The sequence below is a fragment of the Bombus impatiens genome, unplaced genomic scaffold, assembly GCF_000188095.3.
Source record: "Bombus impatiens unplaced genomic scaffold, BIMP_2.2 scf_0036, whole genome shotgun sequence".
NCBI classification, from domain to species: Eukaryota; Metazoa; Arthropoda; class Insecta; order Hymenoptera; family Apidae; genus Bombus; species Bombus impatiens.
This window is the reverse complement of record NT_176455.1, coordinates 819,241-844,678: the sequence shown is the minus strand read 5'-3', so window position 1 is coordinate 844,678 and position 25,438 is coordinate 819,241. Positions and strand designations below refer to the sequence as shown.

Sequence of the window (25,438 nt, the reverse complement as noted above, 5' to 3'; positions counted from 1 at the left end):
TGAATATTAAGTCTATAAAATTATAGTTTAAAATAAAATGTATGATCCACCCCTATCATCTGGTTTGTCACAATTTAAATAATAATTTATATAATATTTATTAACAATTTATATAATATTTTTTAACACAAACGAGGTACAGAATTCTTTATTTAGCCGATGCGTTTCGTTACCAAGTCGGTAATGTCAAAAGTTATATTAAAATCGTAAGAGGGCTCTTAAACGTGCGACACGAAGAATTCATTAAGTTCAAGTCTATGTTATCTGTTGCCTATGGTTGCAGTGGCCATCGAGGTTAGGAGATAATGTCCAATGTTTTACTAAACATTTCGATCAACCATTTACAAATTTATTTAATAATTTATCGCATTAAAACATTTTATTGTATATCGTTAATGCTAACTACACAACTAACATCGATTCTATCATTAAATACTTATTACGTATTCCTTTTTTTACAACTAGTTATATCTACAAGGTAGAATCTTAACAGGAATGAACCTAGCTCGACCTTTTCGATCAATAGCCAGAAACCAAAAATGTAATTGTCAACAAATATATTCCATATCCAAAAAATATATCAATGGAACACCATCAGTGTTATCATCCGAAGAAAAAGAAAAGAACGAAGATAATAGTGTCTCGTCGATAGACGACTTGACGGAACCCACAAATTGTTGTATGTCCGGATGCGCAAATTGCGTATGGATTCAATACGCAGAAAAATTAAGCGCGGTACTTGAAGAAAGCGAAGTGGACGTGCAAAAATTAATCATCGACAAAGTACAAGATCCTAACATGAAAGCGTTTCTTTCCATGGAACTCAGATTTAAAAATATCACTAAAGACTAAGAATACTGTATAAAATACTGTATATATCTATGTACATATAAAATGATGAAATTTTAGACAATAAATCCTTATGTTAATTTAATCGGCTATTCATTAATCTCGTCTTGCAATTTTGAATCTCTTCCAATTACTATATAATCGAAATAGGCTACAACGAAGATAAATGTACATATATATACGTAAGTGTTACACACCTATGTATTATTCCTGGAAATTTTCGTTGTTTCAAAGTTACTTATGTGTTTCTTCTATCTATAGATTAACAATTTGTCACAATTGCAAACCACTTCGTTAATGTTTCGTAATAACTCGTGCTTTTTTCGTAAGAAGCTTTATTCCGACTACGAAACCGCGAATTCGAACTGCTTCAAATTCTAAAAGCTATCGCAGCGCCATCTGCAAATGTTTATTGCATTTCCCCAGATGGCGGCACGTGTACGAAAGCGGCTTGATGAATATTTATCTTTATAATTGCAACAAAAATAACGAACATCTCGAGTCGTGGATCTTTGCTCGAGGACTCGTGCCTTCTATTGCTATTTATCCAACTCGTTCCGTTTATGAGATTCCAGGACGTGTAACCAGTTCCCCATCAAAAAATAAAAGAGACTCACACAACCTTAGACTTATACAAGACTTATACAACCGTTCGAAATCGTAGATTAAAATGCAAGATATAATAACGCTTACGAATTTAACAGGTAGCAGGAAAGAAATAATAGAAGCGGCGATACAACGTCGATAATAAATTCTGTTTGGACTGTCTGTTAAAAAGGGAACAGAACACGGTTACACGAACGAATAACTTTGTATTTTCGTCTAAATTAAATTCCAATCGGCACCTAAGACGCTTCGACTGGGTACACGGTGTTGGCAATGTGGCAAGACTTTCACGTTCTTTAACGGGATTAATTAAAATAAGTGCAGATTTATCGGCAACGCAGTTCGCTACCGCTTGTACCGATAATTTAGTATTACGGGTATTTTTGCGCGCCGCTTACATTACGTACACGCTTATTTACATTGCATACATATGTATGTATAAAGCCACTTGTGCCGCTTACGCCAGTCAGGAGAATGTAGTGTGACACGTACTGACGTGTTGGCGAACAAGAAGGCGTATATAGCGCTTCTTTTTCTATTTTCGCCGCCAATCGCATGGAAATTAGCGAAGAACTTCGACAAACGCACCATTCGATTTCTCCTATAATTAACTTAGCCGGATTATCGCAATCTGAACATTTCCAATTTATTTCCAGAGATTTCTCTTTATCGTAGAAATGAACGAAACTGAGGAAACTGTTCATAGAGCGGAAACGATATGGGTCATTGCTAGCGTGAGCGAGTAATTATGTAAACGAGCGGGGAAAATAGCTGGTGGCGAGAAACTAAATACAATCGAGCCTGTGAATGATTTCTTTGCGAAATATGCGTTATATTTCCATGATATTATTTAAAAATTTCCCGCCGATACGCTTTCCTTCTAGAGCTGTTTACCAAGAAAACGTAGCGGATCAACAAAGCTCGTAGCTGTGAGAGCGCACGTGTTAACTAGAGGCGTATAGGAGTGCGCAAAGTTGCTTGTTGTAACAAGCAAAACGGTTTCACAGCTACCGATTTTCCCCGGTCATCAAACAAAGGCCAATCTCAGAGTTGCGCGTATAGAAGCCATTTTCCAGAATTCCCACTACCGACCCTCACCGCCACTTCCCATTTCCTATTCATCCGTATTAAAAATGCCGTGCATAAAGCTATAAAAATATCCTCTTACAACAATCCAATTGTTCTTGCCAGCAATACCCACGCACCGACTACCAGGATCGCCTCTTATACGTAGAAACCTACAATCTGAAGCTGTCGTGAACCTCGAAACTCGTATACATCGTGGACCTAAATTCCTGATTAAAGTCGAAGATATTCTGCTAGAATTAAGCCTTTGACGTGGCTCTCCATCGCAATTTCTTCATTTCATTTGTATCGTCGTTGATGATGCTTCGTTGTGTATATTTTTAACGTTTGCGGCGTAAGAGAAGTTCAGAGGGGATTCTGTGAAACGAAATAAAACGAAGGATAACAAAATTACGCTCGAGGTTTCATGCATTAGGTGATCACATTTGACAAGTATATTAAGTACACTTTGTTAAGTATACCTATGTATTTTTTGCTGATTGTAGACCGATAAGAGGTGGACGATTGGCCGAAGGTTACTCTAAATATAAAAATGTAGAGTACAACTTTTTCTCTTGTGGCCTCGTCTTAAAGAAAACAGCGGTATATACCGTTTGAAAATTTCATTTTCTCGGAAACGAAGCCTCGGACGAAAAAATTGTACCACACGTTTCCGACTTATTTTCGGATATAGAACAACCTCCTTGTCAATTATACTCCGTCTATTTGGGAATTAGGTGAATTCGTATATACTCGGCAAATTTTCAACCTCGAGGGTGATATTTTCTCGATTTTCGTCGTACCTTGAGTGGCACAGTGTATCTATTGCACGACAAAATAGAATTCAATCTCACATCGTTGTACGTAACGACGCATACACCGACGAAACTTGGAAAAGCGAACCTACACGCAATACGAATAATATAAAAATTGCAATAAAAATCCAGGTCGAAAACGTTGGCTAGAGCGGCTTCATATAATCTTATCTGTAGCTCTGCCCACATGTCAAGTTCTTCTACTAGCAGTACATTCGCACACGGCTCTATTTCCATGCGGCACGCGTATCAGTGTGACGTATTTTCTCACATACACACGCATAAACACATCTAAATATATACGTTCACAGTTTGATAGGCGCGCTCGCGCCTACCTTTCCACACGTTCACGTGACACATTGAACAATGCTCGTAAAGTAGCGTACACGTTCGGCCACACCGTCTTAAAACACATTCTACTTGGCTAGTGTGGGTGTGCAAACGCGCGCGCCCGCGCGCGCGCGTGTGCGTGGATTATTTTCGCTTATACCGCGGCGCACGCAATCTCAGAAGTGGTTCTCGCGTTGACAGGTTCCGAGCGAGTTTTCGCCGACCACGAGCCACCGATCGGTCAGTGCTTCGAACAGAGGATCCACGATTTCTAGATCCTCCTCGTACCTCGTCTAACTTTCGCGCTTCGAAGGATTTTCCGGTTCGTTCGAAACATCGTGCAATCGGACGCGCCTCCACGCAAGGATCCACGACTTCTGGATGCTCTTGAAACCTTTTGGAACTCGGTGCCTCGACAGAGGAGGGATCGATGATTTCTAGATCCTCCTTCGACTTTGTGCAATTCGACGCTTTGGCAGGCAGATCGAGGATTTTTCGATGCTTGGCGAATATTGGTGGAAACCAGACAGGAGAATCGAAGAGGAGGGAACGTTCTTGGAACATTGTGGAATTGATCGACGAGTTCGTGGATCCTGAATTCAGCGCCTCGACGATTTCTCGATCCTCTTTGAACTTGGATAGTAGGCTGGAAAATTTCTGGACTCGCGTCGGACATCGCGGAACCCAGCGCCTCGAAGATGGGATTTTCGATCTCTGGGTGCTTTTTCAACATCGTGGAATCTCACGTCTAAAAGAACGAATCGTCGATCTCTAGATCCTCTTTCGATTAGAACGTCGCTCGGATAGACAAATTATCGAGTTCTAAATTCTTTCCGAAGACTAGTGACGTGCAGCGCTTGGAAAAAGGGATCGTTGATTTCTAGATCTTCTTCCAACACTGTGGCGCTTCTAAAAAGAGATCACAGATGTCTAGATGATTCTTGAATATCATCGAGATACTGCTTCTAAATTATTCTCAACGTGAAATTCAACTGAACTAGAAGAATGATCGTCATTGTCAAGAAGCAAGATCCGACTGTCCGATATTTTGACAAAAACTTCGACAATTCGCGGATTCACTTCGAACGTACGACCAGCGGATAGAAAATCCAGTGGTTGGAAAAATTGTTCGTTTCTATATCTCGTTGAAATATCGCGTAATCCAGTGGTCGAGGAGGATTTCTAGATCCACTTCGAACATCATAAAACCCGTGAGGAAGGCGAAACGATCGCGTTCGTCGATACGAAACCGCGTGACTCGCGAGGAAATTCTTATGCAACGCGTGCAGGACGTGGTGCACACTTTGCCGGTGCTTAGGCGAACGTTAGAGCAGAGAAGGAGAGGAGAACCCGTCGCGAAGAATTATGAATGATCCTCGGAACGAGGATGATCGCGAGCCGGCCCCGTGTACCCGGTTGCTGGAAATAGCGTGCAATCTGCGCACGGAAACGCCGACAACTGGACAAATACGCTTGTTGCTCGCTTCGTTTGCTCTAAACCAACGTGCTATCGTTGAGTCGTGACGAAGAGGTACCTCGGACCGGTTGTATAACTATTCAAAGTGAAACTTAATACATTGTAGGACAGTGAATTAGTAAAATTAGAGGCTTTTTCTCTTATCAAGCCGAGGATCGTTGCGCAAGTGCTTTTGTTACTCGTTTCGTTAGTTGCGAGCCAAAGTGCTATCTTCGTCGAAGAAACTTCGATTACGCACATTATCCTCGGAACTTGATACATTAGTCGGTGTACGCAAGTTAATTAAATTTCTCTTACTTCGTCGATCTGAGAATCGTCGTGTCGAGGAACGGTTCTTGTTCTCTGTGTTTCATCGTTCACTTGCGACGAACAGCACATGTAAGTATCTACAGCAAAACTTAATCGCACAGAGCCGGCAACGGAAATTAATTTCCCTTTCTTATTCGTCAAAATATTGCCACGCAAATGTGAATAGCAACTTTATTATCATGGTGATCGTGGTCGACGGATGCGGAACAGTGATAAGGATGACGAAACGGGACGAGAATAAATGATAGCGTATGTATATACGGTCGCGGTTGTACGAGAAATCGTACGACGTTTTAACGTGGCCGTGAAACTCGGGACACTACTGTGAATCTAAAAAGTGTTCGTTTTGCATTGCAAATGAAAGAACGTTGCTTTAAAACGTAATTGTACAACGAACCTGTGCGACAGTACGATGGTGTTATCGATGGTTCTATTCTATACCCAACAAATATAATTGACGGTGCTGACCGGTTTGACGATAGAAAATTGTATATATACGTCGTACTCAGGAAATATGGTTATGAAATAGAAAAATGACTGGAAATGATTTCGCTGGGAAGAGGTGAGTGGCGTTCGTGGCGAATCGTAAATTCAATTGACGTACAACGCGATGGTGCTAGTCGTTGAGGAACGTGTTTCGGATTATCGTTCGATTTACAATCTATGAATCAGTCACGCTGGCGACAAAAATCATTCTAGAAACCTCATGATCACGGATAACAACCGTCTCGTATCTCGTCGTTCAATGGTGTTCAAAAATCTGTCACTCTAAATCTTCGCTGAGGTTCTCGTACGATGATGTGGCAAAGGATAAGCGAGAAACGTTTGCGAAAGAGACAAAATTAATTGGTAAAACGAGTTGCCCATTCCTGGATTCGTTTCGGACGTGGTCGGGTCCAGTGGTTCGACAGATTTCCAAATTCGAAAAAGAAGATTCTCGTCGCCGTTGATACGACACGATCGTCGATCAGTCAGCGCCTTGACAAAAGGATCGTCGATTTCTAAATTTCGAATATCGTGGATAATTAAAAGAGTCGGAAATTTCTAGATTTGAATTTTCAATTTCTCTTCGCGCAAGGACCGATGGTTTCTAGATTCTCTTTGAATTTATACAGAGCGTTCCAACAGAGAAGTCAAAGATCCACGCAGCATCTCTGAACATCGCGGAGTCAGTGTTCAAACGGAAGAATCGGAAATTTCTATCATCCTCATTGAGCTTTGTGAGATTCGGCGCTTTAACAAAAGGATCGATGCTTTCTAGAGCCTCTTTGACTTTTTCCGGGATACGGCGTTTCAATAGAGCCGCCGAAGATCTCTGCGGCCTCTTTGAATATCGTGGAAACCAGTGCTTAGACAGAGGAGCCGACGGTTTCTGGAGATTCTGTTCGAACGCGGCATGAAATTCTTCTTTGTATCGCGTCGGTGAATTTGGCGAAGAAACTCTGAATAGGAGAAGAAAAGAGACACGGGAGGGAAATCGAGATCGTTGAACGAAATGCTCATGACTGAAAAGGGTTCTCTGACGAAAGAAGGAACCAACGAGGAATCGGACGAGCATACGATCGCCACCGACAACAACACAGTGCCACTGGACGAGTTATTGGTGAACTCGACGGTTCCTACGACCGCGGTTGCAATAAAAGTGTGCGATGACTCCACGGACGAGGCCGGAAGAGGCAACAACGAGAAGCAGAAACGCGGCATTCTCAGCAACTTTCAGAGAAGGACATTCAGCAGGATCAGCTTCAAGGGGGAGACCGGCCCTTTACTGAGCAGGTCATTTTCTATATTTCTTTTTTATTTATCTCTTACTCCCTGATATACAGATATATTATACTATCATTATTGTTAATATTATTATATTATAGATTTTATTATTATATATGTTAAACGTGTATATATCGTAAGAATATTTAAATTATACGACTGAAGGATAATATTATGTATGAAATTAGTTGGTAACTTGGATCAGTTCCAAGGGAAATAGTAGTGCTCCACCGAGCAGGTGGACTTCTTAACTTCTTTCCATGTATATATTCTAGTTTATGAGATTTTTTAAATAATACAGAACGAAATTTATAGCTTGGACCGGTCCGAAGACAAAAATTGAACCTCTACTGGCCAGATGGATTTTTTAACTTTTGTATCGTTCATGCGTTTTAAAATGTTTCGATAATACGTATTTATTTATGGTTGGTGTATAATTTTGTAGGAAATTAATTCATAATTTGAATTAGCTTCGAAGAGGAGGTCCTCCCTCGAACAAACGAATTTTCTAATTTTTCTTCCTCGTACGTGTGTCTACGTTCCGCTTCGAGTGATATAGTTGAAAAATAACGTTGCATGAAATTGTTGCAAGAGTACGAAGAACGTTAAAAATATCTTTTCGTATATATGCGGAGATTTGTACATATCTATACATCCGGCACTGAACTTGGGCCTACATACTTAAACTATTCTCTACCAGCTATTTAAGCGAAATAGGAATAACGATATTTATCTTAATTACTTAATTTAACGAAAAATTGCAAAACTTACGACGATTGGTCAATGTTCGTTATACTTGTAACCACGTCTACCTATTCACGTTGACAGTAAAAACGTAAAATCGCAAGTGTCTCAAAGGAAGGTACACATACGTATTTCCTGGTCAAACTCGAAATATGGAAACGCAGGGGTTTTTAAGAAAACCGAGAATTCCCGTTTTTCTCCATTTTCTGTAAGTATACCTTTACTATTTGCACGAGAGATATAGGTGGATGAGAGCTTGGCGAGCAATATCGTAACTTTCAACGATGCAGTTAGCGAGGTCTCTTTACGATAATCTCGTCCTTCCTCTGTTGGAATCGCGAAATATTCGGAGAAACCAAACTGCTTGTGCGATTCGACGCAAAAGAAATTTTTGCAAGATATCAAAAAGATGGTGAAACAAAAGGGGAACTAAAAACTGATAAAAAGCTAGAACCACTAGAATAATAGAAACGATCGGTCCATAATTCTTCATAGACATTTTACAGATTTTAAGTGGACTTTTTTCACAGATTTGAATAGTAAACAAACTTATGTAACAATACAAAGCCTGAGACGGTCTAAATAACTAATTCGTAATATTTCATAAAAATTCTACAGTGTATAACTGTAAACGAAGCTTGTTCCTTTCTTCGTGTTACAGATTTCGTTCGTACACTTCTCCATTTGATCCGAACGATACAAGTTTTACACGTTGGCCGTGCCTAGTTCTAGCGTCGAGTAAAACGTAGAAATTATTCAGAGGTCACTCAGAGAATGCACGCACTAACAAGAAATATTTTTCTATGTTTAATAAAATGTTTCAACAAATATGTTTTAATAAATATGTTTCGATGAAATTTTCCAAAAACGTATTTAGAAAATATTCGACCATTGCGTCCTTTCATTAGCAATAGAAAAGAATATAAGTAGCCCTTAAATTTTAAGCCAAAACATATAATGCGAATTCTCAAACAGGTGGCGATAAGTTAGGTTGCAATTAATTGGTTGAACTGGTGTTTTCCTTCTTACTATGGATTTTATGGCCGGGCAATCTATTCTTCCTAATCTTATTTTAGAACGAATCCATTGAGCACTTGTGGTATTATTAATTAGCCTCTCTATGAGGTCAGCACCATAAATTGTACAACTTAGAAAACTTGTAAGAACATCTAATTTGAATAATTTTCTTGAATAATTTGATAGTTTGAAAACTATTGAAATTCTATTCAAATTCTGTTGAATTGTATTCTTTACGATAATCTTCTCGTTGAATCCTCCAAGGCACGGATAACTTATTGCACATTAGAAACGTTCCGCTTTTAACGTCACGAAACTCGAACGTGGCAAAAACAAAAATAATTCACACGGCCATCGAAGGCAGCGGGGAATCCATCTGGAACCGATCTTCCGAGGATCCATCGGAGAATAGCGATAATTGCGTGTGGAAGACGCAACGCGATTTTCGGCGGCGCCGTCGAAAATACACGCGACGCGACGCGTCGTCGTTCGTCGTGAAAACTGGATCACAATACGTGGCTCGCGACCCCGCGAAAATAGCGTCGTTCCCGTTTCCCTGCCACGATCGGCAGAAATCCTGCTTTTCGGGACGAGAATAGAACCGTCTAATTGCGGAAGACGCCTCAAACAGATAATCCTGACGCCGGCGTCGTTGGCCGCGTACGCGCGCACCATAAAAACCACGACGTTTCGCTTGAGGTTAATCGAGATGTTTGTTAAGCAACGTATCGGTACCATACGGTTTCTTACTCCGCCCTCGCGTCGTACGAATGGTTTTGTTCGATCTTTGAAGATTAATCGCACTGTATTGCATACAAAGAGCCAGTTTGTTTTTGTTGGTCAGAAATGTTGATTGTTCACTCCTTTATGATGGCAGAGGAATTATTAGACGAAAATGTTTGTGAGTTTATGAGAAATGTAAATCTTCAGAAATGGATAATTTATATAACGTGAAAAGTATAATACGCATTTAATGTAGTTGGCCTCGTGATAAAAAAAAATTCCGTCTTCAATTGAATATAACTAGATCGAAGAGGCTACGAAATTTGACTGAAAAGATGCTGTGTTCCATGCTACAACAGGAGATCTTTTTTTATACGTATATTATGGATTATTGTATCGGCCTTAACGGTAAAGTCGGTGCTAAATTTTGACAGTTGCTTTGAATTATCACAGGTCCGACGATATTTGCACATTTGGTGGCCTTGGTCCTGATCGAAGAATGGATTTCGGTATACAATAGGTTACGGTACGTAATAGCATTTATCGATTATTAATTTAGGTCTATTTAGCGTTCTTGATTATAGTGGCAGATCTATCTACAAGAATTATTGCACGGAATTCGCATCCGTTTTAATTGATGTGTGAAAGTTTCCATACTTAAGTCCATAGCTTCTGTCCATATTTTACTGACTTTGAATTCCTTCTTTCTAACGGAACTACTATCTTAGAGAAACAGATGGGGTGTGGTAAATGTCTCGAGTTCAACTAGTTCTTACGTGAAACCTGAAAAATCTAATCCATTTACTCGGCTAATCCTTTAGTAGAACAATTTCTGTTCCTCCTGTTGCATTTCATTTATACCGATTTACGAAGCGGATCTGTTTAAGCAGGTCAGTTGTCGATAGTTGAAAACATGTCTCTTCTTATATTTTTATAAGGAGGATACAATCTACAAAATGAATTTCATCAAAACCGATTTATTATTTGTTACTTGTTTATCGATGCCTACATTACACACAAAGCACAAAATCAATTTATTACTTATTACTCGTTATTTGTATTAACTAATGGTTAGTTAATATCTATACTTATCACTGTGCAACGCACAAGATCAATTTTGTCAAATCAATTTACCATTTACCAATCAATCACATACAAAATCAATTTACCAATTGTATTTATTATTTGTTACTCGTTATTTGTATTTAGTACTTGTTGCTTAGTATTTGTACTTATCACTGTACGAGATCAATTTTATCAAAGTCAATTTAGTACTTATATTTGTTATTTATTATATTCATTATTTGTATTTAGTACGTGTTGCTTATTATTTGCATTTATTACTGTATGATGCATTACTTGTATTTACTACTTGTTACTTATTATACCTATTATTATTAAAAAGCTTTATATAGTGTACGATATGTAGTTTAATAATTTTTAATCTATATAAATAATATTAGTCTAATAATATTTAGGCACACACTTTTCAAACAGGTGGCAACAGCTAACTGATTAAATCTACTGCTTGTCATCTACTACTTTAATTTGCTGCTTTAATTTCGTTAAAGTACTGAACTCGTGCATCAATTAAACGTGTCATAAATGCATAAATATTCCCAGTCCATTTCAATTAAACAGAACCCTTAAATCTGCACGGTCATGAAAACGTATCGGCATCGCCAATGGCGAAAAGCTTATCCGAAAGCTTGATGAAGAGACGTTTCGACAAATATAAATGATGCACCGGTGCAACGACTTGTTTCGGTGCGGTGTCTCTTGTCATCGAGGCTCCATCTCTAGCGAATGGAACGAATCTTACGGATTCTCCGTACGTTGCCAAATTGGCTAGCGCGAAGACAAAAGGGAAATCGCCAAGAGCAAGGGTCGAAGTAGAATCGTTTCAGTGTCGGCTGAGCCTCGGTTCGTTAACGTACTCGATAATTGGACGAACACCCTCAGCAACTTTAGTCGACGATCGCCAGCGCCCCTTTCCCTCTTCTTCTTCTTCCGCGCTACCTTGGATTTTTTTCAATGATTTCACCCGGTGACGCGACGTTCTTATAAATAGTCCGGCAAAGTGCGTAAATCAGTGCCCCGTTGCCTCGTGAAAGTTACTCCAGAAATTTCTTTTCTTTTTCATTTTCCCACCAGAAAACGAGTTCCTCCCTTCTCGCGATAAAAGATGAGAACGAACAGTGGCGAATTTGTTTAAGAAACACCAGGATAAAATATAAGGGAAATCGGTGTGAAGTGAACGATTTGGAGATTTTATTGTGAGTGAAAGTGACATAGTGAAGTGAACATAGAAGCGAGTGTGCGCGGGAATATCGAAAAGATCGGAGGATGTGATTCGAAGGGGTCACAGGGCAGAGAAAACGCGGCAAGATCGAGAAGCGGATGTGGTGCAAACGATTGATCTGGATTTTCCAATGGCTCTGGACAGGCTGCGATATTTGGCTCTGACGATGAGTTCTTTATTCGTTGTGCTTTAAGAGCATCCGCTGGTGCGGTTCTCGGCCCCCCGCTCGAAGGTGGCTTAAACTTAGACGCCGAAATTCCGCTGCAACTCGGGTCGAAATACGAGTTGGATTCTAAGCGTGCTCAACACTGAGTCGTTGTTCGAGAAACACAGATTTTTTCTGTGTCTTCGTAGTCTTTCTTTTTTTTTTTTTTTTTTTTTTTTATAACACATATCGCGAGTAGCTGGCACTAAATAAGATAGCAAAGTCCACGCGTGTGGCTAGATCTACAAGCATTTATTTTTACCGATCACCGACCTTTCGTTGTCACGTTGCAAAGCAAAGAAAGAGAGGAAAAAAGAGAGAAAGATGATATTTAATCCGATCGATCGGTCAATGATGACCAGTTAAAATAATTATCTGCACGAATAGAGTGAGAGATAAAAATCCGGTGTGTCCTTTGAAGAGAGAAAAGCAGAAGAAGAGAAAGAATGGATGGATCGACGTTAAAAACACTTTCACCGAGTTCCTCGGGATCCGGAAAGATCCACTTGGGCGAGGGAATGGCGTTATCCGGCCTACGGAGAGCGTTGTCTCAAGTGTCGATGCTGGTCGTTAAGGCGACCACGTCAGGGGAAGCTGCTTGGAGGGAAGAATTGCAGAAGTATGTCGCTTCTATTGCACGTTTTATTACATAAGAGTGATCATATTCATTGAAAAAACTGGATACATTAAAAAAGTCTATTTTCTTATTATAATGATCTTATGATATCAAAGAATCTGTTGGGAAAAGTTCAAAAATACGGTCAATCACGAAAGTCTTCGTCTGCGTCGTATTATAGTGACTTTTTTTTTTTTTTTTTTTTTTTATTTATAACACATATCGCGAGTAGCTGGCACTAAATAAGATAGCAAAGTCCACGCGTGTGGCTAGATCTACAAGCATTTATTTTTACCGATCACCGACCTTTCGTTGTCACGTTGCAAAGCAAAGAAAGAGAGGAAAAAAGAGAGAAAGATGATATTTAATCCGATCGATCGGTCAATGATGACCAGTTAAAATAATTATCTGCACGAATAGAGTGAGAGATAAAAATCCGGTGTGTCCTTTGAAGAGAGAAAAGCAGAAGAAGAGAAAGAATGGATGGATCGACGTTAAAAACACTTTCACCGAGTTCCTCGGGATCCGGAAAGATCCACTTGGGCGAGGGAATGGCGTTATCCGGCCTACGGAGAGCGTTGTCTCAAGTGTCGATGCTGGTCGTTAAGGCGACCACGTCAGGGGAAGCTGCTTGGAGGGAAGAATTGCAGAAGTATGTCGCTTCTATTGCACGTTTTATTACATAAGAGTGATCATATTCATTGAAAAAACTGGATACATTAAAAAAGTCTATTTTCTTATTATAATGATCTTATGATATCAAAGAATCTGTTGGGAAAAGTTCAAAAATACGGTCAATCACGAAAGTCTTCGTCTGCGTCGTATTATAGTGACGTTAAATCGATCGGAATGGAATTCCAAGTTTCACCGCAAGGTGCAAATTATTTTTTGCCAGAGAAACTAACTTCGGAGTTAGTTTCAAGCACAAAGCAAAATCTCCACGAAATATTGAAACCTACCAATCGAAATAATAAGATCGTTCGAATGCAATTCTTTTCCTTCAGATCTGTTTTGAAATATCTTTATGGAATAACGTACGTTTCGTTATAAAACACTTATTGCAACGAGAATACGATTTGTCCTAATGAAAACACGTATTTTTATAGTATGCACGAAGCACCTTCGAGATTGACTGTATTTCCAACAAAGAGTTACGACAACACCGTGTAAGTAACATCGCACATTATCCGTCTTCATAAGATCGTGTTTCGATATTGATTCGTAGACTGTTTCATAAAAATGCGGAAGAGTCGCTGAACAGTAGCTATGTCGATGCAAATTGAACGCAAAAATTCTAATCTAGTCTTCCGTGGTGGCAAGCGTTGCTTTCCTGCATCTAAGCACAAAGTGCACTTAGCATAAAAATACTAAATGGCTGCAATGCATAAAATATCGGATAACGCTGAAAACAGTATAGGTACAACGATCATCATCATCTGGTGTAGCGTTTCGGACCAAGATGAAAGAGTCTGAATCAAGGACGACTTCCAATAGTCGAGTTAAGGCTCGTACCATCTCGTAAGTAACGTTCTTTAAACAACAATCTCTCTGAACGGTTTATATCATTAGGTTTATTGCGGCTAGTTATCATAATCACAGGCACTTTCTCGTCTGCTCTAAATCGTTCCGTTTTACGAACCGCGTGGGTCGGCCTTTCGAAACGTCGTTGTAAACTCTCTATTTCCTAATCGATCGTTTTACCAATCAATTACCTGTGAAATGTTCATATCCTCTTTTATAAACCCTTAATATTAACAGACTCATAGAAAATTGGACGCAAACATCCAACTACCTAACGAGATTCGTTTTCCAAGCTATGAAGTATATGATATAGGGTGTAACTGTTGATTCAATCGGGCAGAAAGGCGACTGTACGCGAATAAATACGTCGAGGATGTAGGATACAATTTTCTCAATCGAGGAGGATCCGTGTTTGATCAAGTTTACTCGAAATATTTATCCAATTCTTCTGCATCTAGTTACTGTCCCTGATAATCGTCGTTCCTTCAGGTTGACATTTACCTCTGCGTTTAATAAACAATTTAACAGCAACTTCACTTATCGCATTTGACGATCGACAACATAGGAATTAAACGGAATATTTATACACGACAGATTATTACCTTCTGATAAAAGAAATCTCATCAGGTGTAAAATTCAGTAAAATAAAGGATAGAGTGGAAAATACTTTCAACAGTTTTTCAAATACTTTTTCACGCAGGGTCACTGCCAATTGCATCGCTAATTGCAGACACCTCGGCTAGTAAAATTCTAGTAGATTTTTGGTGAAAAAGCTAAGGAAGAAAGTAAGCAGAGCACACAATTGCCTTCGAGTAATTATCTCGCGAATCCTCCACGAGCGTCAGAGTCAAAGGTTATGAAGTTTCAAATTATCAAGTTTTCCCCAGGATTCGTTAAAGCGGACAGGTTCCTCTCGAAGGGAAAAAATCTCTCCGACTTTCCAGCTTCGTCAGTAACAGTAACCCGAACAGGTGTGGAAGTCTTGATCTATTTTCATCTCGGGTCAATATGTCAGGGTTGAAACTGAACCGAAGCACACGAATTTAGAACGTCGTTTGCCAGACGAACGGACCAAGCCAAATCGAACCGCGGTCTAGGTCTCTTCGAGAAAACCAGTACCAAAAGTCCGAATCTATCGGGTTATACGCTTTCTCGTTCGTCTGCGGAAGTTGGAAGACCTAGCTAACCACTTAAACTAGTCGATAAACCATAATTGTCGATTCCGATCTCTCATCCATGAAGATATTTCTATTCTTCGAAAAAATCTTCAAAAGAGAAAAATGAACTGAGAAAAAGAAATATAGAGAATCCTCCGAAAATTCATTCTATGAAAATCTTCATCAGAAATTGACGAATAACGACAAGTTTGTTATGTTAAGCCTTTTTAAATAGTCATATCGTTTTAAACCATTAACAAAGGAACAATTTCCATTAAAAAGTATAATTAAATAATGGTAAATTATTTTTCAACGATTACTTTTAAATATACATAAAACGAATACATGTATTAAATGGACGAAGAGGAATGAATCGGAAATGGTGAAAATAACCGGCTCGTCATTTTTCAATGCAATTCAGAAATTTTCAATTCGCTTCAGGAAGAATATTTCGCATAAAATTGCATCTTTTATTTTCGACTAAGTGTCTGAGTAAAAGCTCCCTTTCTTTTCCTTCCGTTTTTCATCTTAATATTTCTTCGACACATTGAATTTCCATATTTAAATAATTGAATTTCTATTCACATTTAATCACCAACAGTTCCAGCGTTAAGAAAGACGCTGAACTGTGATATTCCTAACATTAGAGACACCTCTATTAATGTACGATAACAAAGCAAACGAAGCTCTCTCATCATCTTCCTACATCCGAAAGACAAACATCCTGTCTACCACTCGGCGTCCACGTCCAAGTATCAACTCTGACGTCGGGCGGACGCGACGCGTCGGTTCGACGAAGAAAATCGCCTGACTCGTGGCGAAGTGTATCAGGGGCGAGGGAAAAGAGACAAGTTCAAAGAGATCATGTGGACATTGCCAACAACCTTAACGCTTTTCGTACGAGTTTCTAGATTTCAATAATCCGTGGCTACGCAACGCGTCTATGTAAACACTGTTCCTAAATTTCGATTCTGTCTGGCTGAACGAATTTTCCGAGTTCCGCACCATCGTCTGCTTATTTCTGGCTGATTCGATCAGAAATACACGCGCCTGTCGTCTGGCTACTGTCCCTGGAATTCACAACATCACCCCGGAAACTCTGGATAGCCGCGGACGCGGGTTCTTCCCCATTCGCGTTACACGGTCGCGAATGTTGCTTAATTACGTCGAGTAACTTAAAATTAGTTCGAATTACTTGGCCAGTTCGAATTTTCAAGTTCGAGGAACTCGCGGTTCTCCGTGACAGCTAGCTCGGATTTGGAAACGTCGCAAGATCCATTTTTGGTAAATATACCGAGGAATGGACAGAACGCGGAGAATTCGAGCAACATTCGTAGGAATTTTAAGTCGTTTTCGACGACCTGAATTGAAATTCGCGAATTTTCTGACGCTTCGAATGAGAATTTTTGGCGTTTTCGCTTTGAATTCAACTTTGCGAATTCCTGGACGCTTTGAATTTGACTTTGCGAAGTATTCGGCGCTTTGAATAACAAAGTTTTCGATTTTTAAGCGTCTCGACTCTATATTTTGGAGCTTCTGAGCGATTTGCGTACAACTTTGCGAATTTTCTCACGCTTCCAATCAAAATTTTTATTTCTCCGAGCGCTTCCAATCAAAAATGTTGCAATTTATAAATATTTTGAATCCATATTTCGGACTTTTTGAACGCTTCAATTTCGAATGTTCAAATTTCCGAACGCATTAAATAACAAAATTTTCATTTCTGAACACTTTGAATTCAAACTTCTAGATTCCCCAGCGTTCTCAAGTTAGAATTGTTTAATTTTCAAACGTTCCCGGTTGAAGTTTCTTAAACTTTTAAACGTATCCGACTGTTGAAAATTTTAACGTTTAATATTAATATTTAAGAGTCTGTAAACGTTTCTAGCTCGAAGTTGTACATTTTTGACCGGCCTGAATACAGGCTTGAAACTTTCAAACCTGACCAGAATTAAGTTCTAAAAGCTACCGAGACTAGCATTGAAGATGTCTTGATTTGATCAGTATCGGTAGGGTTCCGCGTTAGTATTTATAACACCGAAATATCGCTCTAATTATAAAATCTAGTATCACCTCGATATTCTGAGATCTTCTATTTCTTTTCTACGGCATCATCGAACGTTATAGCGAACCGTGTTCCTCGTTCGTCACAGGGAGCATTCGTTTATACCGAGACGCTATCAGTTGCCAAATTGCGTACTCTACGCTGTATTTCAGCTAACGTCAGAATTTTAATGTATCTAGCTTAACTTTGATATCCACTTGAAACATCCACTTTGTCTCCGATCGTCCAATTCTCTGCCAAAACTTGCTATAAATCTTCTTCTTAGAATGACATCTCTCGATGATCGTTTCTTTATCGATCGCTCAAAATCAAATGAATCTTTATCATTCGGATTACAATCGATTTTAATATGTCTGAAACCTATCGATTTCTTCGCAATACGAATGTTATTGACGTTCGACGAACGAGATCTGCGAATAGAATAGGCCTGTACCGTGAGCAAAGATGACTTTTCACGGAGATAGAATCGGAATCGGTGTATTTTTAGCAAAATGCTTGAAGTTAACTTTAGGAAGGATCAACCGATCAGTTTGCCTTGTTCAGACTGCTCTTGGTTCGTTTTAACGATGCACAGCTGAGAATTATTATTATATTATCGAGAGATATTATTATATTATGATATTTGCAAGTTACGTTGTAGCTTCAATCCGAGTGGCAAAAGAGTACGCGCGAATTTGCATTACAAATCTTTGCATGGAAAATAGTCTGCGTTTTTTAATACTTTTCTTTTCGTAGAATTTGAATGGTTAAAAAGGGATAATCGACTTCCTGAAATATTTGGCTTGGGGAACATCCTATTTAAATGTTCGATAATAGTCAATCAGCTTATTAGATCTCTACTTATCGTCATATTGCTTTTTCATATTCGAAATATTTTCAAAGTTTTGACGAAATCGCTCTGCATGTTCTGCGGACGGAAGACAAGTTTTAAAAATATATCGAAAAGATTCTTATACAGGGTGGTTGGTAACTGGTGATTCTACGCGAAAAAAGAAGTCGAAAATATAGAATAAAAATTTGTTTTTTTAATTTTTTTTTTTTAATTTTTCCATCGAGACAACGATCTACAGTGAGATCCGTTATAACGAGACGTGATAAGGTGCACGCGTACCGAGCGAAAATTCAATGTCGATTTTCTCGAAAACAAAGCCGTGAACGAAAAATTTTTATTCTATATTTTCGACTTCTTTTTCGCGTAGAATATCCCCCTTTCCGCTTGTACCACCAGTTACCAACCACCCTGTATATTTAAGATAGATTTCAGATTCCTTATGACTCGGGACATAAAGAATTAAGAAGATTTGTAACAAATGTAAGGGATCTGTCACGATATATCACAGCATAAATCTTTACAGAAGTCATGTTACAATAAATTCTCCCATTATTTAATCACAATAATTAAAAGTCCGGCAATGAAACGATCAACAGTACGTGCTATGAATTTAGCGATTAAATAATAATACAATAATCAGATAGGAACTATAGCTGGTGGAAGAGTCTGATTGTAAAATGGAATTCAGCGTGAAAAAAAGAACAAAGAATATATAACAATACCTGTTGTTAAGATTGTAGTTCACTACGAACATTTCGATAAATATTTACCGTAACGTCGGTGACTCGGATGAAACAGGATCAAGCAAATATTTGGATATCAGATTTCGTAATACTTATTTTCACGTTGGCGAAAAAGCCTATGGGACCAGGACCACTTAGGGAGCAATCGAATTTACCGATGTTTGCGAGATGACAACAGCTGCTGTAAGATTATTGAATTCGGTAAAACGATATTCGATAAACGTTTCTTCAAGCGTTTCATTTTCTACGACGAAGTACCGATTCGAATACGAAACAGACATTCCACGGGAGAACACGCCAGTTTTCTAAACAACCATGAAAATATGAAAACTATGCGCCGCCGAAAATATTCGATATTCTTGGTGACTTTGCTGTCTTCTGTTCGAGGAAGCAATCTGAGAAACTGAATAACCAAATCGTACTTAGACTTTGAAAATTCAATCTCCGATGATTATTGTATGCAATTCTAGGTATTATCATCCTGCTCAAATTTATTATGTTTCGATCTCTTTAATTCTAACGTAGAACAAAATATCCAATGTTTAAAGAATAGAAGGAAAGATCGAGAATCTTTAAATGGAAATTGCACGTGTTAGTGACTGTTCCTTTTGTATCGTCGAGTTTGAAGAAATTTGTTAACTAATAAGAAAGTACGATTATCGAAGGACGCGTAATTAACGAAGCTATTAAGATAAAAATTGGATTACCTCGATGCATAATTAGCCGAGTAATTCGTTGGCTGAAGAAGAACGTGAGCGTAAAAATAATATTCAGCGCAATAAACGATTTCGTTACGTTACGCGATTTGTAGAAAAATTGTGAACGAATAAATATCTTCGTTGTTTTACCAATAAACCTTAACACGTTGTCTTTCGACTGGTATTCATTGACGGCCCATAGTATCAAATATTTGACAATGATTAAAATTCGATAAGTTTCCAGAACTTAGAAACGTTCGACGATGCCGATAACTGAGGTAACACGAACAGTAACACCTTAGAACACACAATATCAAATACTTTAGAAAAATTAAACGTTACGTTATTATATTTCAATCTGTCGTGACTCTCAGGGGAAAACCCACATACTAAATTAACTGCATAGCGGTCAACATGTTGATGTTACGCTAATAATATAGTGAAGACACGAGTGAACTTCTACCTACGGTACAATACTAAATGTTTGAGATCGAAGGTCTGACGTCGAAGGTATGAAAATTGTCTTCTTCGGAACGCAAAGAGGAACTAAAAATTCAACAAGTGCGACGGGCTTAAGTGGAAGTGTAATTCTTCGAAGCTGTGATTCATAGTAATCACGTGCGAATTATTGGTTAGAAGACGATGCTTTTAAAAGTTGCTCGCAATTAGGGACGAAGGTAGTGATTCATGTAGAGACGTAAGACTATCAGGACTCGTTTGTCTGTCGATTTTCTGGCAGATTGCTCTAAATCGGGCCATCCCGGCGCGTAGGAAACGCGTTCAGCGGTAAATTATGTCCTTTGGCATTAGCGTCAGTGTATTTCGAAGCAGACCGTACGACCATTTTAAACGGCCTTTAGAGAAGCCGTGGGAGGTTTTTAGCTGGACGTCTCGTTTTCTGTCTCGCGCGGAACACAACCCTCTAGGACGCGATTTCTTTCCATCAGGTGTGCGTAGAAACGATCCGACGTAGACGAAAAAAGAACGAAGGATGTCAGTGACCTTCTTCGAAAACCGGCGCCTGATATAGAACAGAGGTTCTCGGTCTCTGGCGAGAAATTTGGAGAACAGAAATAGCGCGCTGTTCGAATTTCTAATTGTCCAACTTGATCCAGGGTCAACTTTTCATTCGCAAGTTTTTTTTTTTTAGTTTGTCTCGTATCGTCGAACTGTGTCTTTTTCCGATATCGGGGTTGTAAAAGAGAATTCGATATTTCTTTCTTTCATTTTCACCTGACAATTTTATGAAATCTCGAGGAAATTTAATAGAAGTCTGTTCGTGTCTCTGATTTATATAACAAAGTTCTGGAAAACATCTACTTGTCAGGTATTCTAATAATTTTCCTTGTACTTTGATAAAATAGCGTGCAAATTATTTTGCACTTTCCAACGTTATTGCGTCTATACCTTTAGGCGTCGTTTTAATATTTGGTCAGCGATATGTTACGTTTCAATAAAACAAAGTATATATCTGCAAATACAATAGAGATGGAGCACCTTGTTTTGACTATTACGAGCTTGTCCAACATTTTATATAATACTTTATATAATCGTCTAATATTTTACAAAGACCTGGTCCCTAATAAATTCGATTCTACTGAAACAAAGTACGTATCTGAAAATAAAGTACAGATAAAGTACCACGTTTCGATTATCTCGAGTTTTCGGATATTTTATATAATACTTTACGTAATCATCTAACGTTCTACAAGGACTTGGTTCCTGATAAGACGAATCCAAGGAACGAAGCAAACTACGTATCCGAAAATAAAATAAAGATAGTTTAATCCATCTTAATTATTTCGAGTTTTCTAATGCGTTATATAACATTTTATATAATTATCTAGTAGTTTATAGAAGCATGTTCGTAAGATCGAAGTAGCGAAACAATTAACTAACGTCGCAATTCGACTTTTAAATATACGCAAAGTACTCAACGCTGCTTTCTGCTTTCAGATACCGGCAAACAAGATTCAGCTCGCGACGGATACGCAAAAGAGTGGTTTTCAAGCACGGCGATTGCAATGTCGTACAAGGAAATGTCGCCAAGAGACGGCGCCGTTACCTTCAGGTAATTTTAAAGTATTTCTAAAAGCGTACGACTGTAGCAGTTTCGTTTTAAGAACATATATACAACGTTCCAAGGCGATGTCACGAATTTCCGCCAGCGACACTTAACGATCACGCTACAAGTTTTACGCCTCCTTTTTACACGAAACCGTACGAACCTCATTTAGCGTAAAAACGCGAACTTGATTTATCTCCATCTATTTTCCGAGTACAATTACTTGCCAAATTGTCGTCCTTCTCTATAGTCGATGTTTTCATGTAATTTCTATATTCCGGTTCTCTAGAAACGTTTATTTCTCAAACGTGTTAAAATTAGCGCAATTGTTATACTTTCTCGATGTTCTTAACGGTCCATTTACTCTTAAGTCGATAATATCGTTTTATTGAAAGTTTATGTTAGATTGATGAATCGTTGTGGTCTCAAATAAGATTTTCTATTGTACACAGTTCCTTTAGAATATCGAGTTTAATCGACAAGAGCAATTTTCTTTTCTTATTCGATGCGCTTTCTCAACGATTAACCACGTACTTTGATTATTCTAAATTTATACAAATTTTCAGTTCCAGACTTTTTACTTTCATTTTTTTCATTTTTAAACGGAAGATTCTTTGGTTTGTCGGTTTCTGTTAGAACAACGTACGTATTGAAAAATCGTCTAGATGAAATTCTCGTTACACCAAGATGTTTCCAATAATTTCCATGTCACTTTTTCTAAATTGAAAGCTTCGTAAAAGAATCGTAGGAATTATTCACGATAGCCGATATCACCAGGTCACAATATCTTTGTTATAAATCAGCCTGACATTCGATATAAATAATTTGTAGCGCAAGTTGTTTCCTTTTCGACCCAGATACGTCTATGGTCATTTTAAAGGAATTTTTCCACCACCATGCGATACATTCCTTGAGATGGATGGTAATTTTATGAAAACTACCTAACAACAGTTATGAAAACAGTATAACAATTTAATCGATACTTTCGATGTACGCTTCAAACAGAAGAAAACTAACATACTATACTTTAAACAAACATAAGATGATAGACAGTTCAATGACTGACATGGATTTGTTAAATTTAACTCTTCCAGAAATAATATTTTATACGTATTAATACTAGCTCGTAATAATATTTTATACGTCAATTTAATATTCAATTTAGTATGCATGTCAAAGGAACTCATAACACGTACAAACGGGTACGAGGTGATTTCTTATAAAAAAATAAGAATAAAATGTGTAATAAAATGTTTTTATTTATGGTTGAGTTTACGAGAAAATCGAGTTTGAAAATTTATCGGGTATACTCGAACGTGGTTAATTTCGCACTAGACAGAGCTAAATAATCAACAGCAGGTCGTTCTACGTGTGAAAATAAGTGGAAAATGCGTAGTAAAATTTGTTCTCAAGACGCTTCGTTTGCGAAAAAATAAATTTTCATATTTATCTTATTTAACTACCAGATCGATTCTTAACTAAACATATTCGAACTCTATTTTCTTGAAAATGAAGTCTTAAAGGGAAAAATTTTATTTTTTATTTTTTACTTACTTTCGCCTCTGCGATAACGTCTTATCGATCGCTTACTCATATCCAATCGGTAGTTAGCCATGTTCAAGTATATTCGATAAATTTGCAAGCTCGATTTTCTCCAAAACTAAACCTTAACAACTGAACAAACTTTATCGCATATTCTCTTCTTATTTTTTCATCAAGAAATCATCGCGTGCCTGTTTGTACGTGTTATTCGACCGCAGCCTGTATAATCAGACGATTTCAAATTTTCATCGAAACTATATTTTTATGTAACCTTTTCAGGATATTTTCACGACGCTGGTGGACGCACAATGGCGTTGGACTCTCCTGGTGTTCTCCATGAACTTCCTATTGTCATGGCTCGGTTTCGCCCTGATATGGTGGCTGATAGCGTACAGCCACGGCGACCTCGACCTGGAAAATCAGAACAATCCAAACATAACGTTCACCCCGTGCATCAGGGAGATTCGTGGATTCACCAGTTCCTTCCTATTTTCCATCGAGACGCAGCACACGATCGGGTGACTACCACTTATCTTCTATTATTATCAAGCGTAATTTATATCGGATCAGTGACTCGAATGAATTAACAACGCGGTCGATTTCGAAGAACTATACCCTTCCTCCCCTGATTAATTAGTTAAGTTAATTGGTTAATTGATTAATTAGTTAAGTTAGTTGGTTGGTTGCGATAACGTTGGGGCTCGATGCGATCGTCGGTAATTTTCTTAGAAATCTAGCGAACGAGAGGAAACTTATTTAATATTCGTAACTCTCATTCGAGGTACAACAGCGAAGTTACCTTGCAAACATTGCGATTGGCAAGATTGGAGAATTCTGACCTAGAGTAACCCAGCAAACTGGTGAAATTAATCTGAGATTAATTGCCTCGGTACCTAATCTTAGGTCGCGTACAGATTGTAGTACCACTTTACGTCATCTAGAGATTGTAGATCACAGATACAGATAATCAGGAGAACTTGAGCCGCAGTTTGCAATCGACTAAACGATAAGATAAACGAATTTTTCTACGGGTTAAGTGCAACTTGTCAATTCACGCGGATCACTCGGAAAATTCGAATTCGTTCATTAGACACCTAAAAGTGGTGATTTTTTTTTTGTAGCTACCCGGGACAGTCGCCTGAAAATCCTGGGACCAGCCGTACCTCCGACCTGAAGTCGTAGGTCGTAGTAATCCAGAGATTTGGATAGCAAGAAATGAATCCTTGAAACCACACAATTTTCAAAATCTCAAGATTCTCAAAATTTCGCACTTTGCAAATTCCCGCGATCGCGTGGTCTCACGAACTGTACAAATTCAGGAAACTTTAAATTCTTCTCGTAAGATGATTGGAAAATAAACATTTCAAAAATCTCGAAACCTCAAACCTACGGTTCCCTACGATCCCAAAATCTTCGTCAGTCTAAGATGATCCCACGATTTCTAGATAACTTTGAAGTTCTACCACGATCCCCGATTGCCCCATGGCCGTTCTAGAAATTCTATGCTACTGGGCTCCCTAAGCTTCGGTTTAATTAATTCGGCTCCACCGGATCTTCTACGGTTCCGTTTTTCACTTTCTCCCTCGAGATGAAGCCATTCTAACAGCGACAAATATCGTAGGTACGGGTCGAAACATCCAACAGACGAGTGTCCAGAGGCCGTGTTCGTGATATGTATCCAGTCAATGACAGGTGTGATCCTGCAGGCCTTCATGGTCGGCATAGTTTTCGCGAAACTATCCCGGCCAAAGAAGAGAACGCAGACGTTGCTGTTTTCAAGGAACGCTGTGATCTGTCAGAGGGATGGACAACCCTGTTTGATGTTCCGTGTCGGTGACATGAGGAAGAGTCACATCATCGAGGCTCACGTCAGAGCCCAGATGATCAAAAGGAAGGTGAGTTTCTATTTCCTTCGGGTTGAACGTGCAAAACGATTACGTAACGCCTGTTTGTCCGTCTTTTTTTTTACCGAAGAATCCCAAAGAGAAAC

The 25,438-nt window shown here is 38.7% G+C and overlaps 3 protein-coding genes across 10 annotated transcripts in view; 2 read left to right on the top strand and 1 right to left on the bottom strand.

Moving 5' to 3' along the window:
• LOC100740002 (coiled-coil domain-containing protein 137) overlaps positions 1-5,781 on the bottom strand; it is a 30,167-nt gene extending 24,386 nt beyond the window's left edge. For all 3 annotated transcript variants that reach the window (XM_033322345.1, XM_033322347.1, XM_033322352.1), the window contains exon 1: positions 1,047-5,781. The gene's annotated coding sequence lies outside the window, so the exon portion shown is untranslated. The remainder of the gene's footprint in view (positions 1-1,046) is intronic.
• LOC105681198 lies at positions 212-934 on the top strand. Its single transcript, XM_012389365.3, has 2 exons — positions 212-294; positions 466-934. Exons 1-2 carry the CDS (start codon positions 274-276, stop codon positions 850-852), a joined length of 408 nt encoding a protein of 135 aa, XP_012244788.1. The 5' UTR covers positions 212-273; the 3' UTR covers positions 853-934.
• A 1,165-nt stretch (positions 5,782-6,946) lies between the features above and the next one.
• The window catches only part of LOC100749745 (G protein-activated inward rectifier potassium channel 3), a 42,934-nt gene continuing 24,442 nt past the window's right edge, over positions 6,947-25,438 (top strand). The window contains exons 1-5 of one of the 6 annotated variants that reach the window (XM_024369389.2): positions 11,253-12,828; positions 13,932-13,991; positions 21,798-21,912; positions 23,728-23,966; positions 25,070-25,343. In XM_024369389.2, coding sequence (XP_024225157.1) covers positions 12,656-12,828; positions 13,932-13,991; positions 21,798-21,912; positions 23,728-23,966; positions 25,070-25,343 — 861 coding nt within the window. In that variant the 5' untranslated portion in view covers positions 11,253-12,655. Of the gene's footprint in view, positions 7,228-11,252; positions 12,829-13,018; positions 13,478-13,931; positions 13,992-14,269; positions 14,344-21,797; positions 21,913-23,727; positions 23,967-25,069; positions 25,344-25,438 lie in introns of those variants that run through there. The other 5 variants (XM_024369390.2, XM_033322328.1, XM_024369398.2 and 2 more) reach the window with 5 other exon arrangements.